Here is a 23,610-nt window from a genome sequence, read left to right as displayed (position 1 = left end):
TGAAAAAGACATGCAATAATATTGAAAATGTGGGGTTGTTAATATGTGTATGTTTTGTAAAGAAGTCTCTTATGCTCACTAAGACTGCGTTGATCAAAAATACATTAAAACAATACAATTATAATTTAGAATAATTATTTTCTAATTTCTAATTTAATCATCAGTGTCACATGAGCTTTTAGAAATCACTATGCTAAAATAATATGCTCATTTGGTGCTCCATAAAGAATGATTATTGTCAATCCTGAAAAAGCTGTAAAAACAGCATTTATTTGAAATAGATTTTTTTCTACTATTACACGTGTTTACGAAATGTGTATTTCTAAAATGTATACTGTATCAGAATATATATATTCAATAAAATATAGCTTAGATATTTTAATGATATAACCTCAAAATTTCCACACTGTTTCTTACGTACCTATCCTGGCATGATGCCAAGTCACTTGTGGAGTCTGTGCGGCATTGAACACTCTCCACCTTCTGTGTGTCTGTTCTCAGATGGGTGGGGCTTAGAAGAACCCTCTCTCTGGGCTGCAGAGTCTCTGTAATTCTTCTCAAGGCTTCCAGATGCACTGACCGCTCAGCTGCTGTGGCACATACCTGAGGTGTAAACCAAAAACAAACTAATTCCAAACTCTTTGACAATAAATTGTCTATCACAAAAAATATTTTGAAAAAGATATTACAATCATGGTATGGGGATTAACATCAAGGTTTACATTAATGGGAGTTAATATCAGTCAGCATAAAATCTTCTTTCATTTCAAAAGGGTGCTGAAGTAATGGGGGTTGCTAACTTGGCTAGCTGGTTGTGACTAGAGAGAAATGCATGCAAAATGTGATATAAAGATTAACTTAAAACAAGAAACGGTCTATATCAACCTGTCTTAACATGCATGCAGTCAATAAATGATCCCAGTTACAACAAAATCAACCCTTGATGATTATAAAACAATAAAACTGAGTTTTAAATAAAAACTACTGAATTAGATTTAAGAACTTTCAGAGACTTGATGGACAGGAATAGACTACATAAACTGATAGAGCATCCATGTAGTTAGTAAAAGTTACAGATACTGAGCAAAGAAAAGACTAATTTGAATTTAATGCATTTATGTTCACATGCAGAGGCACGTAGATTAAGGAATGTGTTAGCTGCACACACACAGAATTACACTGACTAAACAGGACAGGGTGATATATATGGTAGATCCATCAAAAGATACCATGATTTAATAAATGCTGGGACAAAGTGACCTAAGAACCAAAGTGGCAATGGTCAATCATGCCAGCTGATCTACCCAGTATCAGAATATACCAATGGTTAGTAAACAAAAAACTAAATAGATTAAATACATGCACTGTATCACATTTTACTATATATAACTGTATACATGTACATTTTAAAATGAAGCCTGTGTGCAAAAATGCATAATTTAAGATTTATTAAAAATAATAAATACATGTCCACTTGTTTTAATTATGCACCATGTGGGCCAACCCCCATTGTACTTTGCCATGTTGAAATGAAATTAACCAAAATTAGGGATGCAACGATACCATTTTTTCAGAACTGATCCGATCCCGAAAATTCTGAGTATCTGCCGATTCCGATACTAGCAGTTTTTTTTTTTTTTAATCAGTGTAGATTTTCTATACTTCTCTGTGGTGACCTGATCATCACTCTTTTGTGTTAATCAATCTACATGTACACAAAAATAACAAATGAAAAAAATATATAATCATAATTATGAAAAAAAAATACTATTATAAACTAGGTTAGTGCATAATTCAGCAGGAAAAGATACACTAGATTCTAGAAAAATCATGGGTGCACAATAATTTTATAAAATCTAGTGAAATATTTTATTTACAAATAAAAGTGAATAAGTCTCAAATTTGGTAAAATTTCACACATTGCTTTTCTTTGTATTGTTGTAAAATACATTCATGAAAAAACAAGTATATACATTTATATAGAAATATAAAAGACGTTTCTTTTAAATGTATAGCGCAGTAATAAAGACATGGAATAAATGGGACAGAACAGAGTCTCGTCTGAACGATACCTAATCCGCAGAAAATGCCAGTATCGGAGCAAATACTGATCCTGAGTATCAAATCGATGCATCCCTACCCAAAATGTTAATGCTAACTAAAGACCAAATAGAATGCACCTTTAAAACTTTTCAGGGAAACGTAAATGGCATATAAAAGAGTAAATCGCAAGCTTAACCTAGACCAATCACAGCAATCCAGTTCTGATGTTTTGAGTTTACGACTGTACTGAGCAGCATACACCAATGCACAGCTAGAAGGACCATGATCTCTCTCTTACCTCCCACTGCGCCCTGACTGACTGAGAGAGGAGGTCCATGTCTCTGAGCTGGGCATCAGAGCAGAAAAACCCCATTCCCTTCACAGCTTCTAGAAACGTCTCCAACACTTTAGGTCTGAGAAGACGTGACACTGCCTATAAAATAAAAAATAAAAAATCACAAGTCATTAACAGCTTATGTGTATGTGTTTTGACCAAACATGTGTTTTATTTTTTTTATCCATTCATTGATTGCAAATATATATTGGATTGAAAAATATAGATTTTTAAATGGCCTCGCCTGTTTTTTCTTGGCTTGTTTTTTAGATTTGTCTCTGGCACTTATCACAGTGATGACATCCTGTATATGTTCACGCAGGTGCTCTTTGGCTTGATCCAGTCTGCTCCTGGCCAAAGCCTCAGCTCTAGCATACATCTCATTCTGTACCGGGACATGGGGAACACCTGGAGCCTCTGATGGCTCTGGAAAGCTGTGACTTTTGTATAGAACAGATTGTCTTTGGTGTAGAGTCATCAGGGAGGTCTGAGGCTGGCATTTTGTTGGTGAACCAAGGTGCTGCTTGTTTGGCGTCGTTTGTTGAGTCACTGTTACCGGTGTATGCAAAGTGCTTGGGTGGGATGCAAGAGAGGTTACAGACAGAGTTTGTGAAGGCTCATTGGGCTGAGGAAAACTGTGACTTTTGACAAAAACCCTTTGTCTTTGGTCTGGGGTCACCAAGGAGGTCTGAGGTTGCCATTTTGGCGGTGAACCAAAATTCTGCTCGACTGGCATTCTTAGTTCAGTCATGGTAACCGGTGTAAGCGATGTGCTCGGTATGGACATAGTTGAAGATGGAGACTGCGGAGGGTTTGATTGTTCAGTGCCACTGGTTTGGCTTGACTCTACAGAGATTACCTGAAGGTCTAATGGTTTAAAGTCCCTGGTTTCGCCTGATTCTACAGATTTAACCTGGAGAGAGTTTAATGGCATAAATCCACTGGTTTGGCTTGAGACAACCTGTAGCTCTGAAAGTATAAAGTCACTGGTATGGACTGGGTCTACAGAGATAACCTGTAAAGTGTCTAAGGGTCCAAAGCCACTGTTTTGGCTTGACTTTACTGTTGCGGCTTGAAGGTCAGATGGTCCAAAGCCACTGGTTAGGCTCGAGTCTACAGAGATCAGTTGAACTTGAGTCTGGGGTTTCATCTGAACCTCCCTGCCAACAACAGATGACAACAAAGTCTGTTTGAGCTCTGCTTGTTGTACTTGGCATACAGCTTTTCTTTGGTCTTTCAGGGATTTATCATGATCCTGGGGGAGAACCTGGGGCTGTACGTCACTTGTGGCTTCGTACTGTGACTGCAGCTGAGAAGAATAGAGTTCTTGGCTCTCTGGAGAATGTTTGCTGCTTTTGGAAAATGTCTGATTCTGATGGTGTTGAATGGTTTCAACTTTGGATTCAGGCTGAGAATACGCCTGTACGAAAACCTTGGAAGCAGGCTGTGCACCTTTAGGCTGTCCTTCACACTTCACTCCAAGGGAACTGAGCATCTCGGTAACCTCCTGACAGACACACAGAAGAAAGTGAGAAGTTACAACATCATGATTGTAAGCTTTCCTTAACCGATACTGGCCTGCAATGAAATTCACCTGAGAGTACGAGACATTCTGTTGCAGTCGGTCTTGTATTGCCTTTGTTCTGAAGCAAGGCAGGGAAGAGTTCTTTTGCACTGATGTCACAAGCACCTGCAGGTCCTCACCTTCTGTCACTACCTGTCCTTCCAAATGTATACCTCTGGAGATCAGTCCCTGCAATGAGAATCACAAGAGGTGACAATGTGAAAGCACTGTTTTAATCAACCAAATTAACTCAAAAACTTGATTTTGCTCACTTTAGCCCTGGGATGTGGGCCCCGGTGGCCCCTATGCTGCCTTTCTTTAAGGTGGTTGCAGACCTCTTGGGCTTCTGTGCTCCAGTTTTCAAGCTCAGTCAGTCTGCCCTCAAGCAGAGATGTCGCTTTTTGGAGTCTCACACACACCTGATCCACCCGGGTCAAAGTTTCAAAGGTCTGCCAAGAAACATGTCCATAGATTTGTTCAGTTCCTAGTTCAATCACTTATTCTCAGTAGAGAAACAGAGTGTTTAGAGAGTTGGTTGACACTCTAACACAGATGTTAGTACTACACCTTAAAGGGTTACTCCAAGGAAGAATGAAAATTTTGTCACTAATCACTTAACCCCATGTTTAAAACCTGGGTGTAAGTAAAGAAGTGACAAAATTTTGAGATTGAGTATCCCTTTAACTCTGTTTGCCACCTGTCATAAAAAAAAAAATCTTGATGCAACATGTAACTACTACTGTGCACAAAATAATTTAGAAGTGCCGATCAACAGTTGTTTTTGTACACTTTTGTGAAGTTATTGTTACAAACTTTCTGTCTCCAAAAATGGCTTTTTTGTCAAGATCAAGATTCAAGAGTTTTATTTGTCACATACACATTTATATAGAGCATATATAACCAGCAGTGAAATGAGTCAGGTCCGCTCCATGATCAGTGCAATTATTAAAGAATACAACACAGATGAAAATATACTTAAATATAGCTATGAAAGAATGAAAAAAATTTAAACAATAATAACAAAAGAATAAAATATAAAAAAGATGTATACTGTAGAATTAAATATAGAATGGAAAATAATTCAAAACAGAAAATAAAGTTAAAGACGAATTTGACTGACAGCATTATTGTCACATTATTCATAAAATTTCTGTAGACTTTGCAATAAAATTGTTACTGTGAATTATTTTAGCCACAATAATTGTTCAGTTAAAATATGATTTCATGACAGCCCCATTTCAAATAAATGTATATATACAAAAATGAACAAATCAGTTTAATGAACCAGGTCATTGGGAAAGGACTGACTCAAAAGAGTGATTGAGTCACTCACAGACCTGATGACTCATGAAGATTATTTAAAATTGCATTTCTGTGTTCCACAGGACAACTGAGGATGAGTAAAAAAATAAAAAATAAAAATAATAAATACAAATTTGAGGTGCCAGGTCTCTTAGTGTAAATCTAAAATACATACATCTATAACATAAAAGGAATATTGCCTGACCTCTGGAAGAGTTTTTCTGAGTTTCTGTAGAGTTTCTTCTTTGCAGTCTGGAGATAAAGATTTCAGACTGAATGCTGACATCTTCTTAATTATGCCCTGAGTGAAAAAAAGACAAGCATAAATAACGTTGACAATAGAGTGGAAAAATGGCTGTGAGAAACTGTCAAGACAAAGTAAAAAATGAATTAAAAAAGACAAATAAATGAAGAAATATCTAGTATAAAAATATGAACAGTAGGAAGCACAGCTAGAATGATCTGAATACCTGGAGTTTCTTTCTGTAAATACGCAGAGGTCCAGATGACACCTCCACAGTCTCTCTAAGCACCCAGCCGGCTTCCTGCATCAGGGATTGAGCAGCTTGGACCCCCGGGACCGCAGCGATGGGCTGAGGGGCCACTGCCTGAAAACATGCCATTTTTCCAATAGCATAAGCTCTTTGATTGCTAAACAAGAACATCTTTTTTTTTTCTTTTTTTAATCAACAATAACAATCTTTTCAAGGGTGTAGTATGTTAAAAGACAAAGAACGAGAGCAAAAGCACATTCTTTGATGAACAGCAAGAACAAATGATGAAACAGAATGCTCCTGTGGTTTTGAAACACAATGGGCCAAAGTAACAGCTTGTCAGTGTACTACTCAAAGAAAATGAAAATAGTAGCAACGATTCACCAACAAGTTTTGCAACTTACAGAGAGAATCAGAAAAGGCTGGGTCTTAGCAGTTTAAAGCCAAAACTCCTTATTCAATCCAGTAGAACAAGTTGAAATTGAAACATAATCAGGATTCAAAATAAACTCTTTGCCACACCTGCTTGTGAATGAACTGAGTTAATTCACCGGCAATAAATATTTCTTCCCAGCTATGAAACTTTATTTTGCATCATTTCGGTCTTTGACAATAGGATGTACAGTAATTAGCCTTTTCCTTTAATATTTTGTGAGCCTGCATCATATTTTCTGTTGCCAATACAATAATATTTGGTTCTCACAGTCAAATAATATACTGAAATTGGTGGTTTAACATGAAAAATATTACATGTGACGTGTCAGTTTTAGAACAGGCACCTTAGATACTGAAATGGAATAATTTCTATTGAAAATATGTCAAAATTCATATTGAAAGAGATACTGCTTAAGCTTTTGTCTCTTTGTTTTAAATCACTCAGACTGTCATCCAAACAGACTTAAAGTAATAAGGTCACGTTTCTTTTAATGTTACTAGAAATTGCTTTATTTCTTCAACAAAGACAACTTTTACTTGCATTTTGGCATTAGGCAAGTGTTCATTTTGGACCCTGCTGAAAACTAGAGTGTTCTGTCTTAACAAAACTCACAAACTTGGTCCTTTTTATAAAGTCAGCCCACTGTATGTTCAGTTTGCGGAGCTCTTCAGTCAGAGAGTGGCTGGTGGAAGCATCACTCATATCAATGAGGATGTTTCCCGCCTCATTCAGCTGGGCTTGACGTGATCTCCACTCATTCAAGCAAGATGAAAAATGCTTGTGCTGCATTATGAAAGAGATAACAAGACAAATGAACCTCTGATAAAAAACAACCACATTCAAACATTATGCCCTAACTTAAGAGAAGTGGCATTAATACATTTTAAGTCCAACTTTTTTTTGGCCACTGTATACTTTGAATCCTGTTTTTAATGACAAATGCTTTACAGTACCTCCTGCCCCTGTTCCTCTGATTGTCCCTCCTGCCACAGCCAGACCTGTAATAGATACAGGCAGTCTATGTAGGACACCCATGCAGCCAGAACACGCTCCATGGTGGATCTTACTGCTTCTGCAGCTTCTGTACAGACTCCCGTCTCACTATCGGCCTCCTTTACCTGCCTGTTTACCACAGGCACATCCTCAGCTGGAAAAGAATCAGAGGATAGAGGATAAATAAGGCATAAGGTACAGGAATATATGGAGCCCCGCACATGACATGCAAGAAAAAATAAATAAATTGTGTCCTCAATTTACTAATTCGTTCCCTCAATTTACTAAAACGTGCACACTACTTACTATTGCGTTCCCTCGATTAACTATTGCGTTCCCTTGATTTACTTTTGCGTTCGTTCGATTTGCTAAATCATGCACACGATTTAACAAATCGAGGGAACGAAATAGTAAATTGTGCGCACAATTTAGCAAATCGAGGGAACGAAATAGTAAATTGTGCGCACAATTTAGCAAATCGAGGGAATGAAATAGTAAATTGTGCGCACAATTTAGCAAATCGGGTGAACGCAATAGTAAATCGAGGGAATGCTATAGTAATCGAGTGCACGTTTTAGGACATTGAGGGAATTAATTTGTAAATCGTGCACACGATTTAGTCTAATATTTTTTCCTCCGTGTCATGTGCGGGGCTCCATAGGAAGAAGCACTAGCTTTTATAAAAAACATATATAACAGAGTAGTAAACAGTATAAACTTACCCAGAGCTGCTTTGTTTGTGTAACTGACTGCTGTGTCCTTCATCTTATGAAGTGCTTCCTTCAACATCCACACTAGGCCTTGCTTGTCAACAGTGTCCTAAGAGGCATATAATCAATGTTTACAATTGATTTTTTTTAAGCTTTTATGTGTCTTGAAAAATGTTGTCACTAAAAAGTGGTTGGAGGGGGGGGGGGGGGTACAATGGTGTTTGGTGTATTCAGAGTTGTTCACAGTGTTAAAGAGATGGATTCTCATGCTAAACATGGCCAACGTTTAAAAAAATAGAAGTCTGAGAATTTCTGTGCTGAAAATCTTACTTCCGGGTTGGTACAAGTTTCGACTACTTTTTCGATCATGGATAGAATGACATAGATGAGAGCGGAAGTCCTTATATGAGCATTTCTCCTAGAAAAGCGCGCCCGCGCACACACATTGACCAGAGGAGAGCGAGACCCCGATCATCAACGCGCTTCAAAATTGACGGCAGTGCTGCATAGGTTTTGTTCGAGAATGCCTCCAAATAATTGTGTTTTTGGATGTGAGGGAAAGTTTACCGTGTTCAGCTTCCCAAAGAACCCAGTGTTACATGAACAGTGGATGCAGTTTGTTTTTCCGGGGCAGGAGTGTATTCTTTGTGTGTTCTGGTCATTTGAGTGACTAATGTTTTATAAACAAGGCCCAAGTCGACGCTGGATTTGCACATCGTTTGCTATTAAAACATGGTCCCTGTGATAAAAGACCCCATTCATGGAAGTACAATTGCATCAGATTTCTGTCTTTTGTTGGAAATCAGCACATAAGTGAATATATGTTAATGGAAACAACACGAAACATCAGTATTTTAGCTCCACCCCTCTGCATGCCTCCAGGAGCTCGGCTTTTTCCGGAAAGAATCAGAAAGCCGTATTTTTTTAAATAAATATGATAAAACTAAAGACTTTTTGGATATATGAAGGATGCAGTACTACTCTATAGGTACTCAAGATTAACATGAGGCTAGGTGAAACTGTATGTTATGTACCCTTTAAATGGGACTACAGAAGTTCATTAAGGACATTAAACGTCATCGCATCATCTACTCACCAGTCTGCTTTAATAGCATTGTTGTGTTTATACTTATAATCTTGCTAAATATTCTAACTCAAACCTTCCATTTTGTAGATTTCATATTAATTTTTAAATTAATTAAAAAACATCTGAAGTTATGCAACTATGGCAGTGTTTGTTTAATGTCTACAAACAGCTTTTTACTTTAAGTGATTGTAGAGGTTTCTGAAGGAAGCTCATGGCAGGTTATTTAGCCATTAGTAATGACTGCTCTTTAGGGCCACATACATGCCAATCCTGTAGCAGAAAGTGCACAGACTCTTGGGAGCCGTAAGGTCCTCTCCACAGGCTCAGCTTAGACTTCAGACATCCCAGCAGGTCATAAACATGGTGCATCTGCTCTCTGTATTGTAGCTTGAGCCCGTGGTACTTGGCTGATACTCTGGCACTGGTGAAACTATCAAAGAGAATGAGGAACATTAGAAACAAACCTGGGTATCTTGAATAGGACAATATTAAGAGTGACTGAGGGAAGGTGCTGCTAAAATAAACATCTTATGGCACCTTTCCACTGCGAGGTACGACTCAGCTTGGCATGCTTTACTTTGGCTTGTTATAGTTGCCACCTTGTCTACTGACAACGATGCAGCCATTTCTTTTTTTTAAGCTGCTTAAGACTATCATTTAAATCAAGTCGTTTAAACATCACTTGTCATTTGAACAAATGATGCTGCAGTGGCTGTTGCTGACTATTTAAGTCTAGCGGGTTTGGTGTCTGGTAATGGCAATTCTCTCTGACCAATCAGTGATGTTTACACGTCACATTTTAGTATTGGTACAGCTCGTTTGGAACCTCAACTGAGGTGGTACTAAAACAGTACCAAGTACTAGGTACTATACATAGTGGAAACCCCCCCAAAAGTGAGCCGTACCGAGCCGTATCATGCAGTGTAAAAGCGTTATTAAACCAAGCAAATTGTGTTGGTTTGGAGCTGATCAAACATCTGGAGTTCTAAACACTACAGATTTTGGTCATTTCAGCAGGAAGCACTGAACAGATATTGTTGTCCAACCGTCTCTTGATCTCCTCCAGCTTCTCGATTGGCACTTGAAGACAGCCATCATCATCTGAGTTACGGTAGTGATGAAGGATGTTCAAGTGCTGGCTTAAGTCCTCAACCAAGACCTGAGGAAACAATAAGAAGAATGAACATAAAATATAAAGATATTTCAGAAATACACAGTGAAGCATAATTGTGACGAGTGGGGCGGGGCTGAGAGCCGTGAGAACGGAGCGAGGCCTGTGGAGTGATTCGGAAATGAGCGACAGCTGCTCCACTCACCGGTCTCGAGTCCCACAGAGGAGATCGGAAGGATACAAAAGAGGAGCGACGACAGTGAAGGACTAGACAGGACCAGGCCTGGATTTTATTTTGTGTTTGGTTTTGTTTGTGAGCGGCAGTCGTCCGTGAGGGGCTGTCGTGCTGTTTTGAGTTTATTTTAACATGAAAGTTTAATTTGAATGTTCGCCAGTTCCCGCCTGCTTCTTCCCCATGATTATGAAGTCTGTACTCCGTTACAATGATAATACCGGTCTTCACACTGACCTTCAGCTGTTCTTGCTTGTGTCTGGCATCTCTAGCAGCAAGTGCATGATCTTCTGTGCTCCCGCTGTCTTCAGACAACACAGCTTCCATATGCTGGAGCCACCGGCCCAGTGTGTTCAGAGGGGCTGGCAAACCAACATCAAGCTCTGTTCTGAACTCTTGCAACTGGGGAGAAGAAAGTGTACAAAAAAGATTTTTGTCATTTAATTATTTGAACATAACTTATATCATTGATCCCATCATTAAAAAAAAGCTTTAAAAAAAAAACATTCACAATCATTGTCATACATAAAAACATTTCTTTAAGAATATATATGAAAAATATATATATTATATTTATTTTTAATTGTTACAGAATTTTAAATAATTTAATATATAATTTAAATAATTTATTTGAATTGAACTTATTTACATTTATGCATTTAGCTGACCCTTTTATCCAAAATGATTTACAATTGAGCAACATAAGCATTTTTTTCATAGTACACAATGATTTCTTGCAAAGCTAGACTACTGTAGGTAATGTTTTTTTTTAATTTAATTAGGGTTTTAATTTATTTTCAATGTCATTTTAATTTCTAGGTTGTTATGCTTATTATTATATATCTAAATTATAACAAATAATATTTGTACGTTACACTGCTATAAGATTGTTTCTGCATTTGTTATGTTTAAAGAAAATACGATTCTGAAAATGTATTGATACTGTATATGTTTTTTTCCATGACAACTATAACTTCATAAACACTTTTGCTGTAAAAAACGATAGAAGTGATTTGTTTGGAATTTTCAGTCTATTCCCAAGACTATCAGAATTTCTGTGTAAATCTGTATCTGGTGACATATCAGCAGATATAATCATATAATCATATAATCAGCAGAATTCACCCTCTCCTCCATGGTGTCCCAGGCCTTTCTCAATGACATCTGCTCCTCACTTGGTTTAGCGCAGTGTCTCATTGCACCGAGAACTGGAATAACTGGACGTCGCTGGTCATAATAAGTCCCCACAAAGTTCTGAAATGCCTTGGATATTAACACAGACAAACATTCAGGGCTTGTCATAAAGTGTGTGTTGTACATTAGGAAGTGATGAGCTACCATTTCACATTCAGCATACCTGATACCTCTCTGCATACCCCTTCCCCTCTGTGGAATTCCATGCCCCCAATAACTCCTGACAGGCTCGCTCTAGCCAGCATTTCATCTCTCTGGCTTTCTGACTGGGTGAAGCCTAAGGGAAGGGCAGGAAACATACAACTGAATTAGAGATTGATTTTCAAATCAGAAAACATGCTGAAACAAGTGGAGGCTGATTCTGGAATGATATTTTGAAGAGGAAATCTGTGGAGGAATTCACAAGCGCTCTGGGACGTCCGTACCTGGTGGAGTGAGGAGCCCAGCACAGCAGGACTGAAGTGTGTAGGGAGGATGGCAGGAGGAAGGCACGTGGGAAAGAGTAGAGATTGAAGCTGCATCCAACCAGGAGGGGGCAACAGAGAGGAGGAGGAAGTGAAGTTGGAGGGACATGATATAGGAAAGAGGGTTAGAATGAGAAAGAACATCAAGAATGAACAAAGAAAGGCAGACCTGCAACAGCGCAGATCCAGATGGGAGATTCAGTTCTTCAGTTCAGAGGTGGTCTTACCTCAAAATCATTTTCAGCTACAGGCTGATCGTTGGAGTACTGCAGGAACTGAGCAATGTATGTTATGATAGACTTCTCATCAGGGTTACTGACATCAACGTCTGAGAGGAAAGACAATTTAAATGTACATAAACAGTCAATAACCTTTATAAACTTTTTGATGCAAAACATGAACCCAAAACATTCTCCCTTTGCAAAGTAACTTGTTAATTAAATACAAAGTATCCTGTATATTTTCATGTATAAAGACTTGTTTATATTGTAGGAAAAATATAAAATATAAATATTATACAGACATATTTAAATTGGCTTTTATACTGTCATTATAATTTTTTATATCATATTATTATTATAATAATATTATATAAATATTATCTGGGAAATATTTGTGTATTTAGTATTTTTTTTGTATTCACTATTTATCTATTTTTTCCAGCAGTGGTTCTTCTCAACCTTTTTGACAAATATTTTCACGACATATTCCACAAAAATATTTCTAGACCCCATTTATTTTCCAGTTGTTTATAATCTACTGGAAAAGAACTATTTTGTATTCACAATTTCTACCTAATAAAATATTTTAGGTTGGCAAGAAATTTTTTACTACAAAAATGTAGAAAAATGTATATTTATGATAAACATGCTTTTTTAAAATGTATTCATTTACGTAACTTTTTCATAAGTTAAATCCTTTCTAAAAATCAACTATTTTACATATTATAAATAATGTTTAGTCATCTTAAGGACACCTTGGATGTTTGCTGAAACCTAACTGATTGAAAACTACTGTATTAGAAAATAAATTGTTTTTATTTCTTTGTTAAAAAAAAAAAACACTATGAATAGATCATTTTAATGGCCAATGCTTCTAAAAGCTTTTACCCTCTGGCTCGAGCAGTCTGGGAATTCCGAGCTCCTTCTCAGCGAGGTGAAATGCCCTCTCCAAGTTTTCCCGGTGGCTGCTGGTCTGGACTTGAGAGAGGTCCACCAGATCAGGTCTAAGAGAGCAGAGAATGGCCAGAAACACCTCACCACTCCTCCAGCTGGACTTAAAGTCCCTCACACCGGCTGGGCAACCAACTCTTGAGAAAGAAAGCAATCATTTTAGAGGAACAATTGGTGTGGAAATTAAACAGACTAAGCATTTTGACCAACATTCCGAGTACATGAAAGTATAAGCTAGATGAAAGCTCACTTCTGGCACTGGTCCCGAACCCACAGGAGCAAAGCCTTCTTAGCAGACAGACGGAAGCGGGTGCGGAGCGGTGATGCTCCCCGGGGAACAGGACTACTGCGTGGAGATCCAGGAACAGAATCAAGACTGGACAGAGAGTCCAGGGAGGATGAACGGGATCCATAACACAGAGTGTTGGCTAGCTCCTCTATCTGTAGTAATGAGAAGAAGTGAGCATTAGTGTTGGGCGATTTTGTCATTTTTCAAATCGTCATATCATTAGCCTGTGAGATCGACGATACACAATAGTATCGTGCATGGCTGGAGCAAGAGAGAGACTCTTTGTTCTTGACATAGCAGAACTATTTGGTGTTTTAAACCGTGCATGTGCATGAGAGAGAGCCTATGTAATCATCAATAATCAAAAAATAAATACTTTCAAACATACTGATAAACTAATGTTAAATATAAAAATACTGTATTTAAAACAGCTAGTTCATATATAGTGGGATGCAACTGTCACATCGCACGTCCTGTGACAAATCTGCCACATCTTGCGCACGGAAGTTATCAGTCTAAATGCTCTGCAAAATCAGTCAGCGTTGAAAATTAATAGTCGATTTCATTTAAAGTCCCAACAGTTGAACTCTAATATTGGACATAATCGAACATGCTAAATATAAGAGGATTCAAAATAGGTAAGTTCACATAATTGGAGCCAGTCGTACAGCGCCCCGGACCGCGCGCCTCATGACGAGCCCAACGCACCGCCACAGAAACAAGAGAGATGCATTCTAACATAACTGTGGCATTAAACTCAGTGGTTCTCAACTATGGATGATAAGTTCACTCTGCCGCCTTGCTATTATTTTGTCTTTTACTTTATTTGTAATGCCATGAAAGAGTTAATCTCTCATGTATGAGAAGAGCGCGTTGCCGTGTACGAGTCATTAAATGTGTGGGACACCAACTCCTCGTTTTCTATCTCTTTCATTTCATAGATTTAATGAGTTATCCATGCCAAAGTGTTACAACTTCACGACTACATGCTATGATCCTCTTTTGCGCGCACACATGCGGTGCGTGTGTGTGTGGATGTAATTCAGTGCTGAAGTGAAATAGCTGGGCAGTTTGATAGCCGAATTATAATAGGCCACCTAATAAAAAAAAAAAATAATAATAATAATAATTATTATTATTTTATACATTAATAGGAGAATGAGCCTAATATCGTCTTCACTATCGACAGAGACATCAGCTATAGTCGATATCTCTGATTATCATTGATAAATAATACTATCGGCACAACCCTAGTGAGGATGTTCAATACAGATGTCAGTTCATATATATATATATATATATATATATATATATATATATATATATATATATATATATATATATATATATATATATATATATATATATATATATATATACACACACACAAACACACACACATACATACACACACATACATATTTGGGGTATATATCTTACAGCAATACTTTTTACTTTTTGAAGGTTTTTTGGAGTAATTACTTACTACCAAGTCAGACTGACCCCAAATTTTGAACAGTAGTTTATATAATGGCACACATTTTGGCATAGATTTTTACCCTTAAACCAAAAGTCTTATATGACTAAACAGAACCACTGAACTCATTCTACCCATGTTCCCTGACATAAAAGTATCTTCTGTAATATGTAATACTATATGCTATATGCTTCCTGTGCGCATTACTATTCTCTTCTGGAAGTCTCACATCTCTCACATCTCAAAAAGTACAAGCCCACTCTAAGCGAAAATGCTGGAGGTCTTGAAATAAACAATGAAGAAGAAAAAACAGCTCAAGGCAAAGAAAGATGAAAGTATATATGATATGCTAGTTTTTGTAAAGACATGTTGTTTTCATTGTTATACTCACATGACAGTGCAGAATGATGGTCCATATCAGGCCCAGAATGATGGAAGGTTTCCCCTCTATGATATCTGGGATGTTTATGTTCACCAGCTTGATCTGAGAGAACATGAACAGTTGTTTTATGTCATTTGTATATACATTTTAATGTCCTAACAGATGGGAAATTATCATCAGTCTTGTAAGAATCACAAAACTCTTACTGATTTATTCTTCAAGAATTTCAAAGCAGTCTCTATGTTGCCTCTCTGCTGAAACACACCATGACCCCGCTCACGCTTCTTCAGAGAAACAAATACATTCTATTGTGTGCAGCATTCAGGAAAAATAAATACTTTCTTGGTTGAATCTTAGTGTGATATTCAGCACTCACCATGCGTTGGCCACTCATCACCTCCAGTAGGTCAAGCAGTCGAGTCCCATCTCCAAGATCAGAGAACAGATCCTGGACAACAGCTGGATGGTTCCTCTGAAACACACATTATTATTTGATCTGAAAGGTGTTCACAGGGCAATACTTGGAACATTCCTAATGTCAAGCTCTTGTGGCAGAAGTACCAATCAACAGCCAAATAAAATAAGCATGGATTAAAACAAAAGAATTGCAGAATTATATATATATATATATGTATTAATATTAACCCTAAAGCCTACTGTATCATATCTAAATGCATGGTTAAAATATCTAAATTAACATTTTGAAAAACAAATGGTCTGAAACTTGTACACATTCTGTCATTTAATTGATAATTTATACTTTTTTTGCACCAAATTACATATTTTTGGTCAGTTTAAGCCTAAAATTAAGCATTTTTCAAGAGTATCAGCTCTGTATTTTTCTATATGAGCAATAAAAGCCTGATGTATCATAAATGATAGTCAAAACAATTGTATAAATGTTAAATAAACCATTCTATTAAAAAATAATAATAATTTGAGTAGTAGTTCATGCATTAAAGAGTTAATCTGATGCAACACTCTAGCTATACAGAGACTGCCCTGCAGATCACTGGAGCTTTACACAGGTTATCACTTGCAGATTTAAGAGCACTTGTGTTTAAAATGTGGCCAAGTAGCGTTGGACTGGCTAAATGGCTCATGTTACAACCTGCTGAAGTTTGATGCTGCTGGCGGGGAACTATAAATAAATCAAGCTCCTTGCCATATGCAATGCTCAAAGACAGACGGAGCAGAATAGTCTTTACTTGCTGACCAGTGAGTCAGCAATTCAGCTACAGCCTCAGCCTCGGTTTGACTCTTAATACTTTTAGACTGTAGTAATAGTATGAGCTGTTCTTGGGTTTACCTTGGAGAGCTGTGCATTGATCCAGTTTGTGAATGTCCTCTTCTGAATCTGCTCCTGTTCCACTGTTAATAAAATAACATTACATCAGACCAAAATCACACTTAAAAAAACTGTGTATGTATGTGTAGGAAACCGTATGTGCATGTTGACACAACTAGAATACATCCATGCAAAAGTATGTACACATCTTGCCAGAGAACAGCTTCAGGGCTTTCTGGTTTTTAGCACATCAAAAACACTGCATGTCTTCATATATGACTATTTATAAGCAGATAACATTGCATGACCACTGGAAACCTGGCTTGACTTACCGATCTCGGAGTCGCCAACGGCCTCGACCTCAAACAAGGTTTTGAGAGACACCATATTCATTTCTTTCTGTGTGAAATTTTCCCTCATTTAGTGTTTCACTGAACACCAATGCAGACACTCAGTCGGTTTAACCAGCATCCCATTCCATCACAGTTGTATTTAATTTAGACTTCTTCCCATGCTATAAACGGTAGACTGGGCCTTTCCCTCAATAGGAGAGGTTAATTTAGCTTCATGGGACAGGATCCAACAGGCCGAGTCAGTCATTTATCTTGACAGTGCCCATAAGACACTGGACATCCTGTTTGCACAGCCACAAATGCACTTTTCTGCTGTACAATGATGTTCCCTCATTTCAATAAACAATGGAGTTAAAAAAAACTTGAAGTTTCAGGATTTTAAATCATTTAAAACTAAGAAATATTTAATCATGTATGCAAATATTTAAATTACATTTAAATTAGGCAAAAAAAAAAAAAACATTTAATTGTCCAAAAAATAAAATGAAAAAAAAACTGAAATGTTGGTGTTACTCTGGTTACTGAATGTGCTCTTGAAAGTACTACCTTTATAAATTAAGGAAGGCCTCTGTATAGGATATCAAAAAGATATGATATACATTCCAACACAGATCTTCATTTGCATTCATAAACGTAATCAAACTACAACAGCTAACTTGTTAAAAGTAACGTGTGCTAATATTTCTCCAGATGACTGAAGTGTCATCACTGCACAGAAGACAAACATGTGATGTCACTCAAACATGACTTCAGACAGACGGTCTCTCTTTAAGACTGGTCTGTCGTCATAGCAAACATTCCGTTGTCTAGCAACCGTAAGCCAGCGAGCAAAGACGGTCTGAACTAAGTCCAGCACAGACACACACACACACACACCGATGGTTTTAACCGACAGGAACGCTGAGACACATGACACACAAGTCAGAGGAACTGAAAGAAGAGACACCAACAGCAAGGTTCAAAGGTCTTCAAGGGGATTTGGATTTATAAAACAGTTACAGTTTAAGTGAAGCAAGCTGGTAAATGAATAATCATGCGGAAAAATTAGTAATACATTACAGCAAAAAAATTATAATAATAATTGCTTATTGCTCTCACAAATGACTCCTGAGGTGATAAAGATGTTTTAGGCAGGAACAAACATATAGATGTTTGCCATTCATTACGTTTGCTTATTGTTTGATGGTGCAGAAATGACACTTTAACTATAAAGTTGCCATGTTAAAGTTAGCACGTTTATTCAGAATGGTGATGAGCAGGTTCTAGAAAAAGCATATCACGCTACTTCTACGATAAACGTCTAGCACACCCTCCCAGAACATGTTTTTGTTTGAAAACTTGGTGAGTCAACAGTTTACGATTCCCACTTGCCATCTGGAATCCTCCCTTAACCTCCGAAAGAGGAGACTACCGGGAAAGAGGCAGTATTTGTTTATTTATTTCATAAAAAAAAAGGGACAGTGTACATTAATCAACATTCGTGAATGTAAATGTATCCAAATTAGCCCAAAGGCTAGTTTTCATTGGTAGTCCCTTTGCCAGATGTCATTTGCCCCCCCCCCCCCCCTCAAAAAGAAACAAAATAGAAAAAAACTTTACCAACCAAATTCAACCGAAATTTAACAACAAATTATACAAATTGACAGTAAAAAAAATTTTTTTATTTAATAATATGCATTTAAAAAATTGAATTAAATTAAATGTATGCATTTAGCAGACGCTTTTATCCAAAGCGACTTACATTGAATTCAGGCTAACAATTGTCTCCTAACATGTGTTCCCTGGGATTCGAACCCCCAACCTTGCTAACACAAAGCTCTACCACTTGAGCTACAGGAACACAATTACAATATAAAGCTGATTATAAAGATATATAAACAACATTAATGTTCACATTGTTGGTTTCTTAAAAAGCCATTCCTTAAAATACTGCTTAAATGAGTTAAATGCTGTACATTCTCTAATTGATTGTGGTATTGAATTCCACTGATGTGATGCGCTGAGTAAAGAAACAGCTTGACCAAACCAGGTTCTTCTGTGTGGAATTATGCAATCAGCTTTGACTGCAAAAGTGACTTTTTTTTACATGACCACTTGAGACTCATCGATTCGTGTCTTTATTTTTTTCAGACTGCAAATCTAAAAAACACTTTGTCTACAGGAGCCAATATTAAAAAAAGGAGGCGTTGGCAATCTGTCACAATGATCAAAAAGCTTATAGTGAGTACTGACCTTGCAGGAGTAGATGTACATCATCAATGTCTAGCGGGACACCCCCCTTGTCCTCCGCAGGAGCACAGGTTTCTCCCCCCGACGCCATTACTGCTGCTTCGACACTCTCACACACTCATTTCCACGGATATAATGAAGGCGGGGGAAGGGGGTAACTGTAAAAAAAAAATATATAATTACTGTAGTAGTGTTATTGTTATCATAAACACAGCACACTTGTAATCATTTCATTAGATCTCATTTATTCTAAATCAGTAAGCACAATATTTGTTCACTTGTGCTCCTGGAGACATTCTGATAAAGTAAAAAAAAGAGTGAACTTGTTTTGATGTTGATCAGGAGACTTTGCAATGGAAACTACTTCACATGACTGATACAGCAAGCGTCAGTTAGCAAATATGAGAAATTGACAAAGACAAAAATACAGTTTCATATGGCACAGAGGTTGACCCTTTCTTTAATAACATAAAGATTACATTCCAAAACCAAACATCTGAGGCGAGGTCTCAAATACTACATTGTTGTGATACAACATAAAGAGCTCCGTCGACTCTTCATTACACAAATAATTAGAGGTGCTCCGATCACGATCGGCCGATCGTTATGCGCATCTCCTCAGTAAAGCCGGTTTTCTAATCAGCAGTTAATTCCATCAGGTGCGTGATTTCACATAGAGCAGCTGTTACTACACAGAGCCGTTGTTAATAGAGAAGATGCGCAAATCACGTTAATTTTCAGCGTTTATTGGCCCATCTTCTCAGTTAACAACGGCTCTGTGTAGAAGCAGCTGCTCTATGTGAAATCACGCACCTGATGGAATTAACCGCTGATTAGAAAACCGGCTTTACTGACGAGATGCGCATTAACGATCGGCCGATCGTGATCGGAGCACCCCTACAAATAATCCTGATGGCACTGTGAATTAGGTTGGAAGAGAAATGGCTTGTGAAGAGATAAACAACATCAGCACAAAGAACCAAATGTCAAGAAGAAAAGCAAAGGAGGAAGTGTCCTGGGGAGATTAAGGTAATCATATTCCAAACCCACACACAATGCCAATAAAGTCTAATAAATGAATACAGAACAGTACGTTACTAAGTGAATCAAGACAGAAGTATGATTCAAGGGAAGTAGATAAATCAAATATGAACACACAAGCAGCCTATGGGCTTATAACTTGATCTTATCATTTCTAAAATGCTCCACTGACTAATGTATATTCAGGAGGGGTTATAAAATGGTATATTACTTGTTGTGATCATATTTGAATTTTATAACATTATAATTATTATTATTATTGTATTATTATTGTTATTATTATATATTATATATATAACATTTTAATTAGATTTCTTTTTGTACATAATAACAATAATTAAAAATGTACAAGCAAAAGTATTAACAATAATTATTATATACGGATGAACTTATGAACTACATTGCATTTATAGTTACTAGTTGTTCACAACAATAATAAAATGAAAAAGTAAATATAACTTATTATATAATTAAAATAATTAACTTAACCATAATAAAAATGATCATAGACATACATACATACATACATATATATATATATATATATATATATATGACATTTATATTTATCATCTATTTTTATGTTGTTGTTCTCAAAAACAACAACAATAATAAAATGTCAAAAAAAGATATTTCTATAACACATTTTAGTCTGTCACTTAATAAAAAATAAAAAAACATACATAAATAAAGAGGTGCAAACACCACATTAAAAAAATAAAGCTGCCTTACCTGTATTTTTTCCTGTTAAACACAGTTTTGTAACGCTATTAGTTGTTTTTAGAGAGAAGAAAAAAAAAATGTAAAACAAAATTACAGATTAAGTAGAAAATATTGACTCTAATAAAAACAAGGAAGAGAAATAACTTCAAAAAAAAAAACTAAACAGGTCTCAAAAAAGCTGTTCTTGCACATAGCCTACATGCTGACATCAACACAAATGCAGGCTCATATGCACTTTAAACGGGTTACCTGAAAGCATAACAGGAAGTGATACCTTCAAGGACTCTCCTGAACACTCATGACCTTGTTATTAAATGTGAAAATTTCTAAATGTTCATTAGAGGACACTCCCTCCCGATTCTTCCAGAATACAGTCACTCATTCAGGACACACACACACACACACACACACACACACACACACACACTCACACACACACTCACACACACACTCACACACCCACACCCCTGTTGTTTCTAGGTAAGATTTAAACTCACCATTTAAAACAGCCAAAAGGTATGGAAACAACAGTCTAACTTGCTGCTGCCAATAATGACATCAACAGGGCAAATACAGCACTGGGAATATGCCGACATTATAACCAGCAGTCTATTTATTTATTTATTTTTCACATACGTGCACAGATTGACTGGCAGAGGAGTAAGAGAAAGGGCGAGATAAATGGAGAGAAACTTCATGGAATCTGATGTTATTAATAGGATAGATTGATGACATGCAAAAGTATCTATGTCAGCTATAACTTGCACTATGTTTTACGCATATACGTAAACATGAATCACCATTTACCTTAATTCCCTTAAACAACCATTTGACACTTGACTACACTTGTATTGTTTCTGTAATCCAAACCGCAAAACTGGTAACTGACACTACGATTAAACAAAGAACAAGTGAATCTGTGATGCAGCATTTCAACAAATTAAACAGTTTACATCATTCCCAAAATCTAGAGAAATAAAGAAATGACCCACATATGTGTACAGTGTGTGTGTGTGTGTGTGTGTGTGTGTGTGTACATATATTAGTGTGTATATATAAACAAACAAAAACAAATGGCATACATAAACCTACATATTATGAATTAAATATTTAGATTTAGTATTTGCAGGATTGCTTTTAGTCTGGTTTAAATATATTTTTTTAATATTCTTTTCCACTTCAAGTGAAACTGTATCAGATGACACTGACGGAGGGTGTTATTATTATTGCAAGGACAATCGATGTGACACTCATTCAAAGGTGGCTTCAGTCTCACACAACTAAACACACACATATCTGGGTCATCATGCAAAAACAGAAATCCATATTTCAAGGCAAACTAAGTGTATCCTTTATTACAGCCTGTCGTTTGCACCCTCCAAAAACAGATCTATTACATAACAATGACAGCGCCCCAAAACATCGAATTAGTGGAACAGCAAGACCAGACAAAGCCTCATACTGAAAAGACTGTGTGATACAGGCATGGGTGGGGATGCTGCTGCCATTGATCATCAGTTAGAAAGAATCATATTACTTAAACACAAGGACAGTGCTGTTTAACCCATGCCCTAGCAAAAAGAATGGGACATAAGACATGAGGTGGGTGTCCAAACCTGGTGTGTTTGGAACAATCTGTTCATCTTTGATCTTTACACCCGAGCTGATCACTTGCAAAGGAGAAATTAGGGAAACAAACTCCTAAACGTCCATTATGTGTCACTTTTCTTGTATAAATTAACACACGTTCAAATATTGTAATGTCACAACTAAAATGTGTTACAAATTGTTGCATAAATTCAGTGTGAAATAAATGAGCAGGAGCACACAGGCACGTAAAAGTTAAAAGCTGGAAAACACCTTTATTCCAGCATGTGAAACTCATGACAACCTGTATAACCTTATACAATTAATTAACTTTCACTGTCGGGCAAAATACAAGTCAGCTGCCATACTATATTTACATAGTGTCCACATAATCGAAACTAATTTTCATACAATAAAATTATTATTCTTTAAATGAACTACACACTGTGATATGTATGGTCTAATGTTGTGGTTCATTTTAATGCCATGCGACGTGCTTGGCAGAATGATGTTGTCTGGTACAATGCATGAATTGCAGTTAAACCATTAATTAACCACAAAAAGTTGTACAAACTCACAATGAATGAACGCGGTTGGCTGTCTCAGGGTTGCTGCTCATTCTTCTCAATTATTTCCCAAACTGACCTGTGGAAACATTGAAAGTGAAAACGAGCACTGCACGCGGCGTCGCGGCAATTATTTGTTTGAAGTGTTTCCTCCGCCTTCAATCCGCTTGAATTTGAAGTAGAACGCACCTTTATGAGCGCTCGAATTGTTTTAAAGAATCGGTTCGCTCGAATGATTCGTTTCAATGAACTGGTTCAAAAAGATGAATCGTTTGAATCATCACTAGAGTGTGTGACATTTTTTTTGTGTGTGTTCAGTTGCGTTCTTTAAATGTTAGCTAAATGTTCCTGTGTAGCACTGCATTCTTGTTTGTGTGTTATTGTTGTTGATTCACAACATGCCACAATTTAAGTGCGAAATGGTTATAATGAATCATTTATAAGGAACCGGTTCAAGAGAGCCATTCACTCGCGACATTGAAGCATACCTATTTTATTTATTATTTATTATTTGTTATTTATTATCTGAGAACTGTCAA

General features: G+C 36.9%; 1 protein-coding gene across 1 annotated transcript in view; it reads right to left on the bottom strand.

Moving 5' to 3' along the window:
• LOC113063326 (nesprin-2-like) overlaps positions 1-23,220 on the bottom strand; it is a 603,140-nt gene extending 579,920 nt beyond the window's left edge. The window contains exons 1-25 of the mRNA XM_026233640.1: positions 23,084-23,220; positions 19,158-19,312; positions 16,594-16,655; positions 15,661-15,756; positions 15,491-15,568; positions 15,294-15,386; positions 13,387-13,577; positions 13,074-13,273; positions 12,192-12,292; positions 11,926-12,015; positions 11,664-11,777; positions 11,432-11,569; positions 10,544-10,708; positions 9,992-10,122; positions 9,225-9,393; positions 7,889-7,985; positions 7,127-7,320; positions 6,786-6,956; positions 5,714-5,851; positions 5,449-5,544; positions 4,214-4,390; positions 3,972-4,130; positions 2,622-3,884; positions 2,342-2,476; positions 422-603 (exon numbers count right to left, since the gene is read on the bottom strand). Coding sequence (XP_026089425.1) covers positions 422-603; positions 2,342-2,476; positions 2,622-3,884; positions 3,972-4,130; positions 4,214-4,390; positions 5,449-5,544; positions 5,714-5,851; positions 6,786-6,956; positions 7,127-7,320; positions 7,889-7,985; positions 9,225-9,393; positions 9,992-10,122; positions 10,544-10,708; positions 11,432-11,569; positions 11,664-11,777; positions 11,926-12,015; positions 12,192-12,292; positions 13,074-13,273; positions 13,387-13,577; positions 15,294-15,386; positions 15,491-15,568; positions 15,661-15,756; positions 16,594-16,655; positions 19,158-19,245 — 4,328 coding nt within the window. The 5' untranslated portion in view covers positions 19,246-19,312; positions 23,084-23,220. The remainder of the gene's footprint in view (positions 1-421; positions 604-2,341; positions 2,477-2,621; positions 3,885-3,971; positions 4,131-4,213; positions 4,391-5,448; positions 5,545-5,713; positions 5,852-6,785; positions 6,957-7,126; positions 7,321-7,888; positions 7,986-9,224; positions 9,394-9,991; positions 10,123-10,543; positions 10,709-11,431; positions 11,570-11,663; positions 11,778-11,925; positions 12,016-12,191; positions 12,293-13,073; positions 13,274-13,386; positions 13,578-15,293; positions 15,387-15,490; positions 15,569-15,660; positions 15,757-16,593; positions 16,656-19,157; positions 19,313-23,083) is intronic.
• Positions 23,221-23,610: the final 390 nt, after the last annotated feature.

Source organism: Carassius auratus, chromosome 45, assembly GCF_003368295.1.
Source record: "Carassius auratus strain Wakin chromosome 45, ASM336829v1, whole genome shotgun sequence".
Lineage (NCBI taxonomy): Eukaryota > Metazoa > Chordata > Actinopteri > Cypriniformes > Cyprinidae > Carassius > Carassius auratus.
Note: the sequence above shows the minus strand (reverse complement) of the source record. Positions and strands in the feature narration are given on the sequence as shown.